This window comes from Myiozetetes cayanensis, unplaced genomic scaffold, assembly GCF_022539395.1.
Source record: "Myiozetetes cayanensis isolate MyiCay16 unplaced genomic scaffold, myiCay2020 scf27, whole genome shotgun sequence".
NCBI classification, from domain to species: Eukaryota; Metazoa; Chordata; class Aves; order Passeriformes; family Tyrannidae; genus Myiozetetes; species Myiozetetes cayanensis.
Genome location: NW_026087488.1, coordinates 2,091,315 through 2,112,457, shown reverse-complemented (window position 1 = coordinate 2,112,457; position 21,143 = coordinate 2,091,315). Strand labels below are relative to the sequence as shown.

General features: G+C 49.8%; 1 protein-coding gene across 2 annotated transcripts; it reads right to left on the bottom strand.

The window, feature by feature from the left end:
- Nucleotides 1–436: 436 nt before the first annotated feature.
- Nucleotides 437–17,482, bottom strand: PPM1D (protein phosphatase, Mg2+/Mn2+ dependent 1D). Of its 2 annotated transcripts, none has more exons than XM_050321872.1 (6): nt 16,892–17,482; nt 12,803–13,031; nt 10,457–10,581; nt 6,358–6,548; nt 5,346–5,591; nt 437–1,850 (listed from the first exon to the last, which is right to left on the bottom strand). In XM_050321872.1, the coding sequence occupies exons 1-6, from the start codon at nt 17,325–17,327 to the stop codon at nt 1,329–1,331; spliced, it is 1,749 nt and encodes a 582-aa protein (XP_050177829.1). In that variant the 5' UTR covers nt 17,328–17,482; the 3' UTR covers nt 437–1,328. The 2 variants fall into 2 exon arrangements, with proteins under 2 accessions (XP_050177829.1, XP_050177828.1); XM_050321871.1 differs by having other exon boundaries at nt 5,346–5,594; nt 16,892–17,481.
- Between the last annotated feature and the right edge of the window lie 3,661 nt (nt 17,483–21,143).

The following is a 21,143-nucleotide window of genomic DNA, read 5'->3' as shown; positions in this document are numbered from 1 at the left end:
AGCACTGCCTTCCCAGCACAGCTGAAGGAGAACTGGACATTCCCAGGAATGCAATCCCCTGGGATTTCTGTAACCACGGTAACGTGTGGAGATGGCAGGGCTGGTTCCAACCTGTGATTGTTCCAGCAGTAAAGAACTGGAGTCTGTAAATAACCATAACTTGCAATAAAGTCCTGCCCCTTTATTTCCTCATTGAAACAACATCTTCCAAAGTTCCATATTTCTCCAGTTGAGTATAAATTGCCAAGATCACTTCCATCATAAACCTGTGTGGGATGTCTTGTCTCCTGAGTGGAAAAGGGGAGAGTTTTCCAGATTTTTAACGGATACAAAACAAGCATTACTTTATTTTGGAATAATAAATTCACGTTGCACTGTTTAATAAATAACAGAACTCGTGCCTGAAATAAAAATTAAAAAATGAAAAGCGTCCCCGTCAGATTTTCATGTGTTTTATTGAGGTGAACATACACATGGTCCACAGAGGCAATGAAAAGAGTCATAAAATAATTTAAGAAGTTGTGTTGAAAGGTATTAGCAGCACCATCAGTATTGGAATACCAGAAAACACGTCTCCAAAGGGCAGTTGTGCCTGGATAAAATGCCATCATTTGGAACAGGGAGTGGGAATGGCTTTGCTGGAGATGCTCTGGGGAGTTGGGAGTTTTTAAAACACACTTTTTTTTTTTGCTAAATACTTTTGACAATCATTGTTACAAAAAATACAACTAAGTAAGATACTGCATAGTATTTTAATGAACAGAAAATCGACATGGAGGTGTGTAAAGCAAGACCCAAATCTCTGCTTCCACATACATTTCATTTCTGAGTAGAGAAATCTAAAATTTAAAACCAAAATATAGACCTAGTGTATTCTCTAAAAGACACACCTTAGGTGGAACATATTGGACTACGAAAATACATATCTCCCGTTCTGTTTAATAATTTACTTTAGTTAAAAAGTTGTGAAATTCTCCTCACAAGAAGCGTATACAAATCGATGACTTTTAGTAAGTTAACAAAAAGGATTATTTTAACTTTTTGTGTTTGGTTTTTCCTTTTTTTAAAACAAGGTTTTAAAACAATTATACAAGGAAGGAGAGAGAGAGAGACTACATTTATATGAAGGAATACAAATTTACACACATTTTACAGTGACTTTTACCCTACACATCTACAAAATTCACAGTTATAATACAAGCAAGTACGAGGCCGGGGGGGAGGGAGGGGTGTGGATAAAGCTGTCGGATACCAAAAAAAGTTCCTACTTTTTTAAAAAAACAGCGAGAGCGCCGCGCTTTGCGGATCCCAGGGGTTCCTCTGGATGCTCAGCACACGCACACGGCTTTCCTGGGCGGCTGGAAGAGCCCCGGGCTGAGCTTCTTCTGCCCGCGCAGGCTGCGCCTCATGGCCAGCTTGGCGGGGGTCCTGCGGGCCGGGCCGTCCCCCTGCGGGCCCAGCGCCCGGCCCAGCCCCCGCCGCGGCTTCTTCAGCGCCGGGCCCGAGTTGGACTCCTCCAAGGTCCTTTTAAAGTTCGCCGCGGGCGTTTTCTCCGCCTCCTGCGCTTTGGTGGGGCCAGCGGGGGACACCTTGAAGCCTTTTTGGTCCGTGCCTGAGTTGGCGGAGTGGGAAGGGGCCAGGCTGACGGCCTGGTAGGGTTCCTGGATCCGAAGAGCCAGCGCTTTGCTGCACTTCTCCTCCTGCGGGCCCGCGTCCCTCGGGGCTCCTCCAGGGACGGTGCTGCTCTTGGCAACCTCGGGTGGCAGCTCCGGGTGCTTGTCTGGGAGCCCCGTGCTGCGCAGCAGGGCAGGGACCGGCTCCGCGCTCAGCCGCGGCTCATCTTCCGACAGCTGGGGGGAAGGAAAATACACGGTCAGGCTTGACCAGAATCACAGAGTCACAGAATGGTGATCACCTTAAAGGTCATCTCGTCCCACCCCACACTTCCACCAGACCAGGTTGCTCCAAGCCCCGTCCAACCTGGCCTTGGACACTTCCAGGGACAGGCACTGTCCTCTGGGGCTGCAGACAGCGTGACAGAACTGCTCTAAACCTTAGCAGAGGCAGACAAATCCTGTCCCAAAACTGAGTTATCCTTTCTGCACCTTGAGAGGTGGAAGATGAGACTGGAGCTCTGAAACCCTGAGGGATCCATAGGCAGCTGCTGTGGATTTGGGGAGCCGTGGACAAAGCAGTGCCTGAACCCCTGTCCTCTCCTTTTCAGCAGCGTTTTCCACCACACAGACACGACCTCCCTCCTTCAGGCACCGCCACAGGGCCCTGTCCTGCCCCAGCAGCTCCATCCACCACCAGGGGCCAAACAGCAGCGAGAGGCTTCTGACCTTTGTCACACTGCGAGTCCTCAGCTGCTGCACAACCAGGTTAACAGAGAGGGACAAACTTTCTCCAGTGCCCCCACTGCCCACAGGACGGGGCAGTGACAGAGCTATTCGAAAAATGGCTTTATTGTCTCTGCTTTAGTGCAGCTCCATCCCTGCCAGCACTCCCAGCCACTCCCCAGCAGCACAGTCTGCCTCTTGGGCAGGAGCTGTTGAGGGATGTCCTGAGAACCAGGGACTTCCCACCCTCTGACCCTCCCTTCAACTCCTCTGCAGCCCCAGAGAAGTGGCTGTGCCTCATTCCCGACAGGAAAACGGGGACAAAACCAGCTCTCCCCATCCACAGGGGGATTATGAAAATCAGTGTTTATGCAGTGCCCTGAAGATATGAATTCTGACCTTATTAAAGATTTAATTGTGAAGAAATCCCTGGTTACTCCAGAGTCCTTCAAAAGTGAATTTCAAGGCCACGTTACTCCACAGTGAGTGAGAGGCAAATGACAGTCATTATTTTAAGGAAACAACGTGCTCAGAACTCCAGTGCACATACAGCTCCATCAGTCAGAGCAACACCTCAGGAGAATAAACAGATGCTTCTCAAGTCACAGCCCAGAATAACTCCATTCTCCTGCAAGGTGAGTTCCAGGGCTGCTCAGCACTTGGCAAAAACCTGATCCTGAGGTTCAGTAAAACGCCCTCCAAAAGAGAGGACAACCAGAATTGTTTCCAGCATCCACACTGGGTTTCCACTCCTCTCCACTCCTCTGTTACTTCCCACGTGTAGACAAAACCATCTGGGTAAGATTCTTTTGCTACATTTACCAACACAAGAGGGAAACCTTTAGGGATGGTGTCTCAAAGGTTATTAATCAGCTCAACTCCTCCAGGATCCCTAAGGAAGGTGGGTCACACACACAGCAGCTCTGGCAAAGCTGCTCCAGCTGCTCACTGGAATCTCTGACATTGTGTCTGCAACAACAACAACAACTTGGTTTGATGGTTTTATTGTGCAAGACCTTTAACTTATCTCCAGCATCTCCTGCCTGGTGCAAAGGGCTGAGCCTGGAGAAGGTTTTGGGAAGCCAAGGGAAGGCAGAGCATGGACTGAGGAGAGGGATGTGACCAACAGGAAAAATAAACCATCAATCACCATTTAATGTCTCAACAATCCAATCAGTCTTTATCACTGGCCCCAGGAATACTGGAATTAATTTGGTATTAGTAATTGCTGCCAGAAGGATAAGCAATTAAGAAATACTTCTGTTTAATTGAGAAACTTTGGTCTCCCATCTATTTCCAGATTAATTGTTTTGGCAGGTAGCAGCTGCCAGGAGTCAAGGCCATCCCTGCTTCCCCCACAGAAACTGGGATGGAAATTCAACAGTATTAATTAATTACCAAGCTAAATTAGATCACACATTTACCTGCAGCTTTATGTACCAAAGTGTTTCTGGTTTGTTTTGCAAATGGGTGCTGCTCTCTATGGCCACGTTTGCTGGGACCAACCAAATCACCTCCTGGGATGTTGCCCACACCCCTGGGATCCCAAAGGATCCTGGAATACAGGCACTTCCTCCATCTCCCACCACCTGCTTCCATTTCTGCAGGTTCACAGCTCACTGAACCTTCTCAGATGGAGAGGGGGAATAAAAAAACACAGAACATTCCCTGAGCCCTCATCCAGAACTGCAGGTTCCTGGACATTGTGCAGCCAGCACAGCTCAGTGATTCCTGCTAACAGTTCACACACAAACCAGATGGCACCACTGAAAATTTCAGGAGCCTTTAGAATTCCATCATTTCCCCCCTGAAGATTCTGCTGGGGTTTAACTCTCGTCATGGATCTCGACGGATGGAAGGGGAGGAGACAGAGCTGGGGTTTGCTGCTTTATGAGCAGCTCCTTTCTCCCAGGGGAACGTTGCAAACTCCCTCTCTTAATTTCTGCTTTCTTTCCCTTTGCCCAAAGGACAGTTCTCCACAGATACTGCACCACATCAAAGGACAGGGACTTCAATCAGGAGCAGCTGGGAATTACTGAGGCAAACACCCCCTCACAGCTACACTGCACTTCTTACAAGGGGAAAGAAAAGGCCACAAAACTGAACAAAATAACCTTCTGAAGGGCTCTGCTTTATGTTGATGGTTAAAACTTCCAGCCTCAAGGAAGACCTTATGTTACAAAGAACATTAAATCAACCACAGGAAGGTAATGAGATCTCCCAGCACAGAGAGAAATGTTCTTTTTATCACCATGTGCTGGTATAAATTAACCCACGAGTTACCTCAGAGGAGAAAATAAAACCCCACAGCCAAACAATCCCAAACCAAGCCCCACAGGGTCAGCACACACCCACAAGCAGCACTCTGCAAGTGCCCAGCTGTGCTGCACCCAGACATGGCAAGGCAGGGGGGAAACTGCAGCCCAACCTCGCTCCCCAAGGGGATGTGTTGGGTTTTCTCTTGTTTAAACCTCTGATTCCCAGTCTGATTTCCTTCTAACAGGCTCCCTTGGATTTTGGGGTGAATCCTGGAAAACTTACCTCTGAGAATTCACTTCAAGCTGTGTGAACTGAATGCATAAAGTTACACTAATGATTTCTTCCACACTGAGGGATCACAGATCCACAACTGCTAATAAACCATCAGCAGCCCTTCTGAGAGGTTCCTACTTTAACACCCTGCACTTGGGAGCCTTTGGTGCTCCCAAGTCTTTCAGGAACCACTGGTGAAAGCTGCCCCACTTCTCCAAAGCTCTGCACGTGGGAGTGCTGAGGATGTGGCACGGGATGTGTGAATACACATCACCTGAAATCCATCATCCAGACACACACAGTGCCTGGCCCAGACTCAAAAACACACTGCACCCACCGAAGGGCAGTGTTAAATAGTGCCTGAAATGGGGAGGTGGGGAGTTTCTAAGAGTGTTTGTTAATCCCTGCAATGGTCTGAGCACCCCACGGCCCCCGGGCCGACTGGCACTGGGTGGCACATTTGGCAGCCCTTACCTTGACAGGGGGGGTGCAGCAGCGGGAGGGGCTCGTGCTGCTGAGGTCAGGGCTGCTGTAGGAGGGCCCCTCTGCCAGGTTGAGGTACAGCTCCTCCTCCTGCTGCTCCCAGGGGCTGGGGCCGTCCCGCAGGGGGGAGATGCAGATGACGATGGCGCTCGTGTTGTCCGCCCGCAGCATCCGCTGCCTCCAGCGGCCCAGGGCGCGGCTCACCAGCATCTTGGCACACGACTGCCGGTGCTCTCCCTGCTGGGGACACGGGGGGGACACGTCAGGGCCACTGGGAGGTGGCACAGGGGCGGCACAGCCTGAGGTTTGTGCCCCCGCGAGTCGCGCGCGGCGGCAGCTCCAGGAGGAAACGCTCGTGGAAACATCTCCCTTCCAGGGACACACAGGGCTTTAAACCACGACACTGCACCAACAGCTGCCTGCAACACAATCTACAGCCCTCCCAGAGCACCTCTGGGGTTTACAGACCATTCACTGTCTGATGATCCCCTTTATAAATTCCCAGGATAGGAAGAACCCACAGGGATCATGGAGTCCGACCCTCAGCCCTGCACAGGCCCATCCCAGGGGTCACACCCCTGCCTGAGGGTGCTGTCCAAATGATCCTGGAGCTCTGGCAGCCTTGGGGCTGTGCCCACTGCCCTGTTCTTATCTGCTTATCTTTGTAAAATAAACCAGAGAAGGATTTAATTCAGTCCAAGCAACTGCATTGTGACACCAGCCCTGATGTGACACAAATTTGATTTTCAGATGGCCTTTTTTACAACTTCCTTAGAAAAAGAACACCCAAAATGGCAACCAAATAATAATAATAGTAATAAATTCAACAGTGTTAACAGACCTGGTACTTGACATCAGCCTCCAACAAGAAAGCTGTTCTAACAACTTCATGTTGTGGCAAAACTGTGAAAACGCCAAAATAACAACCCCTTTGTTGGACACTTCACGGCTCAGCCTGAGCAACTTCTAGAGGTAAAAAGTATTGAATTTCCCCTGCTCTCACCATGAAGTACTTCTTCTCCTCGTGATCCTGGCACATGGAGATGGCATCCTGGGGGGGGATCATGTTCCAGAGCCCGTCAGAGCCCAGGATGATGTATCTGTGCTTCTGGGGGTCGAGGGTGTGAACGCTCGTGTCGGGCTCGGGGGACACCACGAACTCCCCGCTGTAGAAGTCGTAGCTCCAGAGATCACCTGGCAGAGCAGAAAATGGGTTTGAGGGGTGGTTACACTGCACGTGAGAGATCTCCACCTGGGAAAATAGAGATCAGCGTTCCCAGGAAAACCATCAGCACCAGGCTGGAGTCGCCAGCAACATGAAGTAATCCCAGCAGAGCTGCTGTCACCTTCCAATCATATTTAATGTAACAAACTTCAATTAAACCACATTCAAACCCTTGTTTATAGGAGATCCTCTACTCTCTTCACCCTCGTTTTTGGGACAAGGGGAAATATCACAGATTATTACCTCAAACTTGGTGAAACCTCCATCACTGCCCAAAGGAAAACCTCCCTGAATTTATCAAGTCCTCCTTAAACAGAAGCAAGGCCTTGCTTTGCTGATCCCACAGCAAACCTGCAAATATTCCTGTGTGCAGGTGCCACAGGGAGGCAACAAAGGTAGAGGGGAAGGAGGACACTGAGCTCTCCCCTGCTCATCCTCCTTCCCGCCCCTCTTCCCTCTGCACGCCCTGCAGGGCTGCTGGAGCCTCCTTCCAGCTCAACCCCCGTGCCAAACTCCAGAGCTGGAGAGCAGCCCCAGGAACACGAGGAGTGCTGAGCTGCAGCAGGCACTGAGAGCTCCAGCCCGTCCCCAGCACGGCCTCACGCAGGGAACCTTTCTATTTTTACCCCTCCCTCTCTCCCTGTGTGAGTGAGTTTGGGGTCACCTCGGCAGCGAGGGAGCTGAGCAACACAACACTCCCTGGTTCCACTGCTCCCTCAGGAAAAACCCCCTCCAGCACCACAGTGCACTTCCACATCAACTGACTGCAGTGGCATTTACCAAGTGTACTCGAAAAAAAGTTAAACCCCTTCATTGAAATCAAGACAGAGGATAATTTGTGCTGGCTCCTTCCACTTCCAAGTTCAGAAACAACTTCCCGGAGCAATCAGCAACAAGAGGTGACTTTATTAATTGCAGGCACTGGGAACGTTCTCCCGTGCAGGACACCCAGCTTTAAAAGCAGAAATCATTTACAATGTCAGAGCTGAGCAGCAAACAGAAGCTCAACAAGTCCAGCTCAAGAGCAAGGTTGTGTCTGGCTCTTGGCTTTCTGCAGCTTCTTCCAAATCCATCACCACCCTCTTAAAGATAATAAATGAGCTTTTTTGGCTTCCTCCTTCCCTCCATTAGCTTTGCCTTAAGCTATCAGCCAGCTGAACAGACCCTGCCAGGACGAGGACAGGGAATACTTTGCTCAATTAGTGCTCTCCACCGCAGCAAGGAGGGCTGGTCCCCCCTCATTAGCGCCCCAATTCTCCTCCCCAACAAGCACACGCTGCTAATGAGCCCTAATTAACAGCCAAGCCTGCTCATCCAGAGGTGCACAGGGCCCCCCCAGACCCCAGCAAAGCCAGCTGGCAGAGAAAGGAAGGAATCCTGGAGCACAAGAGCTGCAACCCAGCAATTACTGGGTGTGAATTGCCACCCAAAGTCCTCCCATCAACCTGTCACGGGCACAGCAGGTAAACAAACAACAGCTTGGGATCACCAACCCACTCCTGGCATCGTGGCAGCACCCATCTCCAACGTGCACAATATTTTTAGGCTGCTCTTTGCTGCTTTGTTCACACCCTTTCAGGAGAAATGACAAATGTCATCCACTGAGTCGCTTTTTTAATTAAAATGCTGGGCTGGATGATAAAAATAACCTGCTGCTCTTGCATTTGGGTTCATGTATGAACATGTCAGCGTGTCCATCTGCTGCTCTTCCTGAGCAAACTGCCAAGTAATCACCAGGCTGATTCCAGGGGACCTTCTCCAAGGGGAAGAAGGCTCCTCCCAGGGATAACTGGGAATATCACAGGGCTTATAAGGAGCAAATACACAATAATTTATTCCCAAAGCCCAATCAGGAATCAACTGACCAACCCCACTGGTCAGGAGCTACTGGAAGCTCAGAAGAGCCCCAGGAGTCACAAACTGAAAAAATAAAGCTTTTATTCCTTAACCCAGCAGCAATTCCATAAGGAATACTTGCAGCCTGAGCAGCTTGTGATGGCTCCTGAAGAGCAGGGAGAAGTCTCTGGTGCTCCCTGAACCTGCAGAATTCCCGGCAGGAGGAGCTGCCTCGGGATGCTTCACTCAGGGAGGGGCTCTCAGGCCCCCCCAAGGGGAGGGACACTCATTTTGTGTTTCTTTTCCCCCACAGGGCAGGGCAGCACAAAAAAACCTCAAAATGTTATTAATGTGGTTCCTTCTGCATCTCCCAGGACAGTCACCTGTGCATTCTCTCTCATGTGCTCAGTGATAACATAAAATACACCAAAAAAAACACTTGCAGCTCAGCTGGTGCCAGGGAGGCAGCTGAAGGCCCAAACAAAGCCACCCCTGCTGTCAGTGGGATGCCCTGGGTTAAACCCAAAGCCTTCTCACAGCAGGGCATGTCCACAAGGCACACAGACCAGGCCTTTCATTCCTGTTGTCAGGAGATGCTGCTTTGCAGACAAAATACAAAAATAGCTTTTGGTTTTAATAGAGGAAGGAAAAGTTTACTTTTTTTTTGTAAGTGGGTCCAAAGCAAAAACTCGGTTTGATTAATCCCAGAGCTTTTCAAAGCCAGGTTTTACCTGACAGGGCTGAACCCACTCAAAGCTGCAGGTCTTGGCTCCACAGAAGATCCCAAGGAAAGGGGAGGAGGACAGGGAAAAGAAAGTCTATAAAATATTTACTGGATTTAGAGCTGAGCTAATTTACCAACAGGAGAGATCCCTCATGAGTTAAAAAGCCCTTTAAAAGCCTCATTTCTGCCACCACAGTGTTACCAGTGGACTCCCCCAGGCTGGGGGATATGAACTTAAAACAGCAGCTCAGGAAAACCACAATGACTTTAAGCTGCACTCGCAGGAACCTCCAAAGCCCAGCCATTCATCACCCTGGCTGTCCCCTCCTTTCTACACTTGCTGCTTGTTTCAAGTTCTAGAAGGCACAGAAAACCTCCTGTATCCAGCAAAAGCAGCCCAAAGGTACTTCCCAGAGCCAGGAGGAAGCCCAAATATTTCTGCCTTGTTCTGGGGCTATAAATAAATTAAACATCATTTAAATACTTTGATACAGCCACTGTGCATTCCACAAATGCTCATTTTAGGGCAGAAGGGCACTTGTGACAATCAGAACAGGACAGGGGATGTCAACAGAGTTCATGTGGCCAGAAGGATTTCTCTTAGGCCAGGTGTTCCCATTTCTTGGACCTGAAACTCTCCTTCAGCCTTCTCCTGAATCCTCTCTTCATCCACTGAACAAATGCACTGAATTCCCACCTGCACCCAAAATGATTGGCCTTCTGTGATGAGATTTAAGGGAAAAATAACCAGCAGACACCGACACTCAAGGGTAAGAGGCATCCAGTGGTTCAGTTGTGAAGCACTTCCCAAAACCCATTCATCAGTAGTTTCCCAGCACTGCAAGATGCCTTTTTGCCCTTGGAATAAGGTGTTTCTCAAAGACAGCTCCCCATTATTAGTGCTCCCACAAAGGCAAGTTACAGACAAAACACAAGACTTGACTTTCATCCCATTCTGTGCTAAGTGTTAAAGAAAAAAAAAGAGTCCCCACAAAAGGCAGACTGAATTCATGTGCCATCCAGCAACACCAGGCAAAAATCCCAGCCCTATTATCTCAGCAAGAACAGGACCAGGGTGCTGCTCATCCATTTCCATCCGCACCAGAGATCCCTGTAAGGCTGACACTGAAACCCCTGAAAGCCGCAGGGCGGGTTCTTCTCTCCCCGACGCCGCCTTTTACAGATTCCAAACAAAAATACACCCAGCTTGTATTAAAGATATATTTAAAAGGCCCAGACTTGCCAGAAGGCAGTGATGAAGCCCCTCAGAGCCCATGCAGGCTGGGAGCTGCCCCCTGCTCCCAGCACAGCACTCACCCAGCGCTCTGGCCACGGCCAGGAAGGGGATCTGGTCGATGACGGTGCTGCGGCGCACGGGGCCGTTGTGGCTCAGCCGGGGCCTCTTCCACACCACGCGGTTCACTCCGGACTTGTTGATCACGCTGGAACCACCAGAGACAGGCACATGTCAGCCAGGACAGGGAATGGGAGCAAAAGGAGACAAAGCCAGTTAAATATGTAAATCCGGGGGCAGTAATGACAACACCCCCTCAGGGCAGTCCAGGCACAGCCCAGTGTTTCAAAACATCCCTCAGAGCTTGATTCCATGGTAAGCCAAAGGGAGAAGCGAGAGGTGAAGGGCAGAGGAAAATAAAAAGCAGGGGAATGAAGAATTGGACGAAATTCTTTGTCAGAGAAAGAAGAGAACTGAATTTGCTGCCCTCATCAACACCAGCTCACTCAGGTGGAAATACCGTGGGGTTCCTCCTCCAGTTTTCTCCATCTCCAGAGTCTGGCACTGAAGAGCAGCACAGCACAGTGGGAACAAGAGAAGAGAAAGGAGCAGCCTGCTGCAGGGATTCCCCTGCAGACACAAAAGAGGAATTGTTCCCAGTTGCTGTCTGCTGGAAGCAGGAGAAGGGAGGAATCAGCTCTGCATTTGCATGTGAGCACCTGCTCTGAGGCACCGAGCTGCTCTGGCTCTCCCAGATGGCACTGAGGGGTCAAAGAAGCTGCAGAGCAGATAACTGGGGCAGCTGTATGGGCAGGGAAGAAAGGACAGTGCATGAACCACCAAGGAATAAGAGCCAATAAGCCAGGAGCTAGCAAAGCTTGGTCCCAACCAAGTTAAGAACCAGATACTTGCAAGTTCCTTTTATCCAAGGAACAGCCATTGGTAATTAGAAACTGAGCAGCTCTGGAACAGCCTCAAGATTCCTCATACTGAAGCCATTCACGATGCACTTCCTGAGACTTCAAAGGCCTTAACAACAAGGGCATGTTGAGCTCCATGCACAGCACGGCAAAGTCACAACCACCACATCCTAAAAACTGATCTCACCCCCTGGTCCAACTAATGACCACACAAAGCTCACTTCAGTCATCAGCTGAAAGAAAACCTCATCCCACACTCAGACTGTTACCAGGAAAATCTCCTTGTAATGGAAGATTCAATTATGCTCTGCCCTTAACTGTTCCCAGTTTGCTCTCATCAAAGAGGAGACATCACCAGGCACAGCTGCAAAGTTCCACCTCACTCCTACAATTTGTCCCACAGCCAGCCTGGGAAAAACAGGAGGAGCCCCAGGAAAAATAAAGGACTAAATAAAAAAAAAAAAAAAACCAAACAAATTGAGCGTTCCTGTAGATACAAAATTTCAGGGAATGCTGCTCTGAAGCTTCAGAGACTTTCAGGCTCTGAAATACAACTCAGAGATCTCCACAGGTACTAACGCAGCAAAACCGCAGGTTCTCCCTTCTGCAAAGCCACCTGCTCGAGTCCCAGCTGCCAGAGACACAAATGTCTGAAGGTCCATGGGCTGACAGGGCTCTCAGATCAGTGATGTCAACAGGAAAGCCTTCAGAGAGCCCAGCTCTGGGAAGGAAGCCGTGCCCACCCATCTGCCGCGGGCACGCCGAGCTCCGCTGAAGCTCCGCCAACCACGAGCCCTGAGCTTTGTGCCCAAACATTTGTGCCACCTGACAGCCCTGCCTGCTTCCCCCTCACCCCCAGGGGACACAAACAGCCCCCCCAGCTCGGGGGTTCCAGCCTCTGCCAGCTCAGGAGCGGCTCCTGCACAGCCCCGGTGTTCCAACGTTGACAGGGGCTGTTCAGGCACAGCAAACGCAGGATTTGGTTTCAGATCTAACCTTTATATTCTTTTTTCATGTTCCCTAAGCAGAAGCTTTGAGGAGCCTACTCAACAGCTGCCATCTCAGGAACAATGCAGAATGCCTGAGAAATGAGAGTGGTTTGTGTCAAACTTGGACAAAACTGGGCATTCCGGACCTCGTATCATTTTACTTTTGTGCCGAGGTAATTTTCCTTATCTGCAAAGATAATTCTCCCAACCCCAGATTTCTCCGAATTTAACGAAAAATAGGTCAAATATCACCATCTCCGCTTTCAAAGTGCTGGGTGAACACATAGAACTGTAAGCACACCTCAGCTGGGTGATCCACCAGGGAATTAAAATTCTGTGTACGCCACAAACCACTACCAAAAAACCCAACCATGTAACAGTGGGTCACTGTAACATCTTCCCCAACAAGCTATAAAAAACCCAGAGGACAACAGAAACACACAGTGAGATTCAGCTCCTTGCATGACCCCCCCCCAAAAACCAAGCTCAAGCTGAGCTCAGTCAGAGCAGACACACTTACCTGCCCCCCAGGCCTTCGATTCTCTCCCTCTCCTTGGGCAGCTCCGGCTTGTGGTCCTGTGTGACCTCCACAGCTCTCACAAAGTCGTCCTTGGGGTCATCCTGGACCCCCAGCACCACCCCCGAGTCGCCCACGTGTGCCACGTACATCTTGGAGCCTCGGATGATCACCACGCTCGCCGTCGTGCCCGACGTGCTGGGCAGCCCCGTCATGGTCTTGGGCCACTCTGCTGCAGTGACAGAAAACAGGCCAAGAAGAGGGCACGTTCTTAATTCTCTGGAGCTGGGAATGCCTTGAAGGTCAGGAGGAAGGGTGTGCCAGAGCCTTGTGTCATGTCACAACACAGCCTGAGCTCAACTGCAGCGCAGCCAGGCCGAGCTGTGCCCCCAGCCCACCCCCACTCCCTTCACAGCACCTGTAGCTACAGCTTAAATTGACACAAATGTAGAGACAGAGCCACCACCAAAGCACCAGGACAGGATGCAAAACATTGGCTCCTCTGGTTTAATGCTCCAAGCACCACCAGGAGAACCTGGGGGAAGCTGTGCTCCTTGAGCAGGACCCAGTGAATGCTTCATCAGGACTGTTCAGAGATGCTCTCCTTAACCCAACATCCAACTTCCACAGGAGATACCCCTTGAAACCAGAGCAACAACATCCCTATGTTGCTATCAGCTACACATGGTTAGGGAATCCTCCTTCTTTCTCAACTGCTTTGCCCTCAAACCACTGACATTAAACTTCCTATTGCACCGCTCTCCCCATTTACATTCAATCCAAATTTCCCTTTCACGCCTTTTCTATTTTTTACATCTACAAAAGCTCCTCTTCTTCCAAACCTCCACAGAGACATCCCCGTTCAGACAAGTTCAGCTAAAGCACCTCCTCCCCACTCCAGTACCCACCGAAATCCCCACTCCACTTCCCAGCCATCACTTGATTTCAACTGTCAACAGCAACCTCCTGTTTCTCCTTCACTGCACCCACTCATGTCTCCAGACAAACTCCACGGGGAGATTCATCTCCTGCACTTCACAAGTCAGGCTCACACAGCACAAGGCAGGAATTCCACCCTGTCTGCAGGAAACACCCCAGCCAGGCTGCCAGAGCACCGGGTTCTTGGCTTTCCTGGGGCACAGCAAGCAGAGCAGGAATAAACACAGGAGAAAAGAAGAATTAAACCCAGTGACACCTTCCCCTCTGGGAAGATCCACATTTTAAACTTCAACAGTTTTCCAGCAGTACCAAAAAATGAGGAATTGGAGCTCCAGTACTACTGAGGAAAAAGTGCTGAGGGAGAGGCAGAATTTATAGGCGGGATGAAGATAAAAGCTGCACTTCCTCGGTGTGAGCCACCGAGACATCCAGCACTATTCAAACACTGGAGCTCTAACAGCGTTCCAGCTTTGTGTCCTAAACACCAAACCACACTTTCTCCCCCAGAGTAGCTTTATTTCAGGAACACAGCCATTCAATCAGCTTATTGGAAGCAATTTTAACTGTGGATATTAAATGCAACACATTCCAAATGGCAGGCGAACAAGGGAGGAAGCCAAGTGGTAACGAGGACTTCAACCATGCACTTAACAGAAAACAAGCTGCAACTAATGAGTTTGTGTCAGTGTAACAACCCCTCACCAGCAATAAAAGCCATCAGAGACTCAAATCAGTCTTTATGGGCACGAGGAGACGGAGAGGGAAATCACCCACTTGTGAGAGGAAGACTGATAGATAGAGCAGCCTCAGATTTTGGGCTCAACACAACCAGATGTGATCTGCTCCTCAGCAAAAGGGCTGCAGTTCCTGCCTGGCTCCTGCTCACAGATAACTCTTAGACCCAGCACAGTTCTCTCTTAGGGCATCCAGAAATCAGCAGAAGCACCAAAACCTCTGAGTTTTCTTCTGAGCTCAAGTATCAGAATTGAAGCCACTCACCCACCTCCAGCAGGTACCAGGAGCGTGTCTTCAGCAATCCTGTAACCTGAGCAACATCATCTTCCTACAACAATTGTCCCCTCGACTTGAAAATCACCACCCTTCGCTCAGCCTTCTAACTCTGAGCTCATAAACTCATAAACTGGATTTGTAGCTTCCAATATGAACCTTTACTCCAGAAGCCCTTTAGTACAAATTTTTACTACTATGGAATTAATGCCAAAAAAAATTATCAGCAGTGCCTAAGGGGTATTTTTTCTGTTTTAATTGTTTCTGGTACTCTCACAATCTGTATGTTTTGTGTCTGTCCCAGGAGATGCAGGGGATGATCCCAGAGCTTCCAACAACCAACAGAGCAGCTGAGTGCTGGCTTCTCTTCCAGCTGGAAGCAGCGAAGCCTCCATCCTCCACACCACAATTCCAAACTCCTCTTTGACTTTCCAGAATACCCAGTCTCCATTTCACGCCCACAGTGTCACCTACACACGGTTAAAGATCTGCTGCACATGTGATAACATGGAAAATTATTTCCTGTAAGTAAAATTCACCCTGGGATCCCTGAACACAGTATGACAAATGATAAACCAGAGATAATAATAATAATAATAATGTCCCACAGAACTCGGGTTGTTCCACACGTGCAGCAGAAACCAGCAAGGCCAATCATAGTCTGGAGTTGACAAAACACCTCGAACTGTCATCAAACACTCACAGCCAGAGCGATGTTGTTCCTCACAACAATTTAAATTGCTTCCACAGCCCCGGTGGTGATTGCTAAACACTCCCTACCCAAACAAGGCCTCCTGCACTCTGGCACTTCACCTCTCTGCCTTGGGTGCTCTCAGAGTCCACAGCTCGAAAACTGAACTCCTTATCTTCCCCCCCACGCCACCTTCCCCTGCTCACACATCTCCCCCCTTATCACCCAGCTCTGCAGCCCAGGAGGGCACCCACCCCACCATCAGGGCTGGGGGCAGGTTCTGCTGCTCACACCCTTTCCTCTCCCCAGAGTGCCCTCGGCCTCGCTATCCTCATATCTGACACTTGCACAACTTCTCCATTTTGCTGTTCAAGAAAAAGGAAAACGAAACTCTTTTGACATCATAATCCCCCCCACCCCCTGAATCACTTCACTGAAATCCCCCAGGGGTGCTCGCAGTGCAGTTCTTGCTTTTCAGGTTTCCCTCCCAGGCCAGCTGTCACGATGTCCCTGTGCTTTGGGTCCGATTTTCCTGGGCTCCAACACCTTCCTGTCCTCACTGCTCTTGTATTTTCAGTTTCTGAGGCTTCTGAACACATAAATCCATACACAGTCCACACAATACTCTACACATCGTATATAAACAATCACCATGCTCTGAGGCATAACCCTCATCTCACCAAGAAAAAAAAAAACCTTTCAGAAACCCAGGGAGAAGGAAGAGCACAGGAATGATGACTGTCACCTGTCTGGGCACTGTCTCTCCTTTACCCTTCCTTATTTAGGATCCCTGCAGTTATTCTATCGTCCTGCAGTTAAGCAAACAATACACAGAATATTCAGGATACTGAGTGTGTTTTCTGCTCTGGCAGTGACCCTGCATAACCCCCGATGCCCACAAAACACCACCAGCCACATTTCAATCCTTCCATCAGGACTCACAAAAACAACTGGAAACACACTTAGGGAAAAAACACCATCCCGGCCCGGTTTGTTAAAATTAATTTTTTTTAAATTATCCAAGGGAAATCTAAGCGGGAGTTCAGCGCAATTCCCCAGGGCAACAAGGCGAAGACCTCCAAATAAATCCGGTTCGGAGATCCGACCCGCAACAACGCCGTAGAACAAACCGCAGCTCTCCCACCACACCATTCCCAGCCACACAACAGCGCGTCCTCACCGCCCTGTGTTTACATCTTCGCTCTCGCAGCCCGCGCTCCAGTTTTCCTTGTTCGCTCGCGTCGAGACCTCCAATCCCACCCCGCGTTCTCCCCATTCCCGGCACAGGGGCAGCGATGGCAGGGAGGGAAGGGAAGGGGGCAGCGATGGTAACTCACAATAGTGCGGGGGGGGAAGGAAAAGGCGGCTGAGGACGCGGAGCAGCGCAGGGGGAAGCGGGGGGCGATGGCGGGGCAGGTTCTCCCGCGGCAGGGAGCGCGGGGTGCGGGACTTACGCAGCTTTTTCCACATGGCGCGGTGGCAGGCGATGAAGCCCTTGCGCAGGGCCGCGCACACCTCGGCCGGCTCGGCCGAGCCGAAGCCCTTCTGCTTCTTGATGAAGCCCCACAGGTTCTCCCGGGCGAACTGGGCCGCCTCCCGCCCGCCGTGCCCGTCGCACACGGCGAAGAAGGCGACGGAGCGGCGGGGCCGCCGCCCGGGGCCGCTGCCGGGGGGCTGCGCGCCGTCCTCGGCCGCCCGCGGGGTCCCCCCCCGGCGCCGCCCGCCCTCGGCCGGGGGCTCGGCGGCGCCGGGGCCTGCGGGCGCCGCTCCGCCTTTGTGCGGCCCTGGCGGCGGCTCGGGCTCCACCACGATGTGGGTCACGTCCTCCATGTATTTCCTGCCGCCCTGGTCCGAGAACACGCTCACCCCCAGCGCGTACGGCCCCTCCATGGGGAGGAGGAGGAGGAGGGGGGAAGGAGGAGGAGGGGGCAGCTCGCCCGCCGCTCCCCGCCCAGCGCCGCCGACAGCGAGGACTACTGCGGGCGTCCCCGGGGCCGCCCGGGCATGTCCGCGGCGCCTCCCGCAGCCTCCCGGGGCCGCTCCCGCCGCGCTCCCTCCGCCCGCCGGAACGGGAACGGCGCCGGCAGCGCCAACGGGCCGGGCCAGCGCCCCCTGCGGGCCCCGCCCGGCACCGCCGCGGCGGAAGGGGCGGCGGGCGCGGCCGCGGCCACGCAGCGCCCCCAGCGGCGGGAGCGGGGACAGCTCGCTCCAGGACTCCAGTGTTACTCCGGCCCCAATCTTTGCCTGCTGTAGGAACCCCTCTGTTACTCAGCCCTCACTCTCCCCTTCCCTGCTCCAGGAATCCCTGGAGTTACTCAGACCCCCCTCCATCTTTCCCTGCTCCGGGATGCCCTGGGTGTTGCTCAGGCTCCGAATCTTTCCCTGCTCCAGCAAGCCCAGCATGAGATCCTTCCCTGCTCTAGGAATCCCTGAATGTCACTCAGCCTCCCTATCTTTCCCTGATCCAGAAGGTAATCCAGCATTATCCCAGCCCCTCCATCTTTCCCTGCTCCTGGCTGAAATCCCAGCTCTCCCGTTTGGGCAGTGATCCCCCTGGAATTTACACACCCACGGGACGTGCACGGTTTACACTCACGACTATTTAAGACGTTCCCTTCACCCAGGAGGGGTTTGTGCATTTGGGTTTTAGAGCTGAAATTCCAGACACTGTTTTACTTCCAACTCCCAGAGCCCCTTCCCACTACAGCGAAAAACCACCATGGAATTTTGCAAAAATACCTCCACAGAGATAATTGTTCAGCTTAAGAACTGCAAGGCCTTTGGATTTCCTTCCCTCGACCACATTAAAGCCAACAGTATTTGGAAAAATAAGAAATACATCAACAAAGCTTTGGATTCCGGGAGCTCCCAGGGATTTGCAAGCCTGCTACAACCATTAATGAATTAATCCCCACTAATCCAATAAGATAACGAGCCCTTCCTACTTTCCAGGTGTTTATACCATCAGATCAATCACCAGATCAGCAGCCCAAGATAGAATTGCTTTAAAAACCGGACCATTAAGTTTCATAACAGTATTTTAGATAAGTCTATTGGGCATTTCAACGGCGTGGAAAGGAGATAAAGATTAATTTGAGCTCTACACAATCCCAAACACCTCAAGGTATCACTATTCCCCTTTTAATTAACAAATAAAACACGGGCATCAATTGCCAGGCCTGCAGCAGATCTATCACCATCCGCATCACAGCCCACACAAAAGGGGGGGAATAAATATTTTACAGTTACTTTTTAGTACAAAATAGCCAGGAAATGAGGAAACCGACTTAAAACCATTGTCCAAAAAATGGCAAAATAGCATTGTCACATCTGTGTCATCACAGGGACAGCTGGAGCCCATTGCTTCCCAAAAGGGCACTGTCCCTATGTCATAGCCGGGTGATTGTGGGCAGGGGTGTTGTCATGGATTAGTCCCATTCAACACAGGTGATGCTTTCCCAAACAATTTAGAGCGGAAAATCACAAGCTCCTCCAGGAATAGAACCACACAGACGGACTCCCAGCCCTGTGCCCGGTGTAAACACACTCTGGGGAGTCTGGCATTTGTAAAATTAAGGAAACAAAGGGGAAAAAAATAGTTATGGTGGAAGAAACTCCTCTTCAAACCCCAAGGTATTTCTGTCTTTTTATATCCAAGTATCGCTTTTGCCTTTCCAAGTGGCAAAGTGCCTCGTTTCTGTCAATGCTTCTACAATCAAGGCCGTGGCAGCGGGTATAAATCATACCTACACTCACACATTTAATCAAATTACAATACATTAAAGATGTTTCTGCCTGCAACAACTGCCTTCCCCAACCCAAGTTGCTGGAAACCCCAAGTGCTTCAAGATTTACAGGGCACACGAACCCAGCAGATCCCCCCGGCAACTCAAACCACATTTCCTGGTTTTCCTCTGAAGTCCTTCAGCTCACAAAATAAAACCAAACCCCGTCAGCTAAACCAGACCCTCACAGAAACAGGGGGCACGGAAAAGTTGGAAGATGCAGGGAGGAAAAAAAAAAAATCTGCTGCCGAAGGTGAAGTTTGATGCAGGGAGAAGAACTTTTAATAAAGTTGGGGAGTTCTTCTCTTGGGTTTGTACCTAAAGGAAGCAAATGCTAAGCAGAAACTGCCCGTGGCCCCTCAGCTCTTAAACACCCAACTCAGATTAAACAGCTCACAGTTAAAAGCGTCTTTTATATGAGTAAAAATCATTTCACATAAAGTGTTTCTAAGCCAAACACAGCCAGGTGATTGGTTATTTCTCATTTTGGCTAACAGTTGCTGAAATAAATGCATCCCAGAGTGGCTGTACAAGCGTTATTCTTTCTTACTCTGGTTCAACTAATCCAAATAATTTCTCAAAAGTAAAGGCCACGACTTCTTTTGTGGATGGAAAATTTCAGTTTTTCTTTTAACTGGAGGGTTTTGCTTTTTTAAAATTTGTCAAATAGGCTTAAACTTCAATTAAATTAGCTACATTTCTCACTGCATCATTCCTTCCCCTCAGTTGCATCAGCCAATAAACGAAATTAAGAAAGGGACATTCAAATTCATCCTGATTAAACATCACAAGTTCTGGGTGGCCACATGAGGAGTTCACACCTCTGGGTCTGATGGATCATCTCCACATTCCCTGAGGGCATTGCCTTTCACATCTCAGCCACAACGGGGCTCCTGAACTGATGCATGTGAAAAACAAGAACGAAAATGTATTTATCTGGGTTGCAGTAAACATGAAAGGAAAGGCAAAGAGGAAAAAAAAAAAAAAGAAAAATCATTAAAAAAAGATCTGACAAGTTCATGTGGATGCTCTGCATTTAGCTCTTGTTTTAGAGCAACAGTCTGTTATGTTGGCTCCTCTACAGTTTAATGATTTCCTGTTAAGAATTTAAAATTAGAAGCCTCCAACAACTTCCCCATAAACTATTTTCAAGGTTCCTTTAATATCCACATCAAGGAGATATAGTAGGTTCATATGTTATCCATGTCACTTCGCTTCCTTCCCACTTCAAAATAAGCACATTGCAGGCAAATTCAGCAGGTTTTTATTGTCTGCTTAGAACCCTTTTTTCCCCACTAACCATGCCCAGCTACAGTAATTAAAAAAATAAAGCTGTTCACATCCACAGGCTCCCATTTAAACCGTGACAAAGCAAGAACTGCTGGTCTAATGTGAAAAGCCCCAATCTGTGCCAAGATTATGATCCCAAATCCTGATTTTCCCATTGATGAGTTCGCTCCAGTTTTCAACTACAGCCACAGTGAAGTTCATCTTTGTCACCACATCCGTTTCACAGACACGTTTTTGCTCTTTGACAGCCATCTTACCTTTGGGGAAAACATGCAAACAACACTCTGGCACTGGCAGCACATGAAACACATTCCATGTTTTTCATCCAGGCTTCCTAAAGTATAGTCCTTAAAGGGAAAAAAAAAAAAAAACAACACAGTATTTATTTATTTAGCAATAATTGCAGTAGTTATACTACTGCACCACATTTATGAAATTATTTGAGATAGACAAATAAAAGGCAGAGCTCTAAGCAAGGTACAGGTCCTAATTTGGCTGAAAGATAAATCTGCAGGCACAACTTAAAAAAAAAAAAAAAAAAAAAAAAAACAAAGGAACAAAAAAACCCCAAAACCTCTTTTCAGTTTGCAGCTCAGCCACAGAGACAATAAACTGTAAGACAAAGACAATG

What these genes read in the sequence shown, in the direction of transcription:
- PPM1D (XM_050321871.1), bottom strand. Translation starts at nt 17,327, where the DNA reads ATGGAGGGGCCGTACGCGCTGGGGGTGAGCGTGTTCTCGGACCAGGGC. An exon ending in CGCCATGTGGAAAAAGCTGC is followed by an intron (nt 13,032 to 16,891) that starts GTAAGTCCCGCA and finishes CTGTCACTGCAG; the next exon opens with CAGAGTGGCCCAAGACCATG. An exon ending in ATCGAAGGCCTGGGGGGCAG is followed by an intron (nt 10,582 to 12,802) that starts GTAAGTGTGTCT and finishes TGGTGGTTCCAG; the next exon opens with CGTGATCAACAAGTCCGGAG.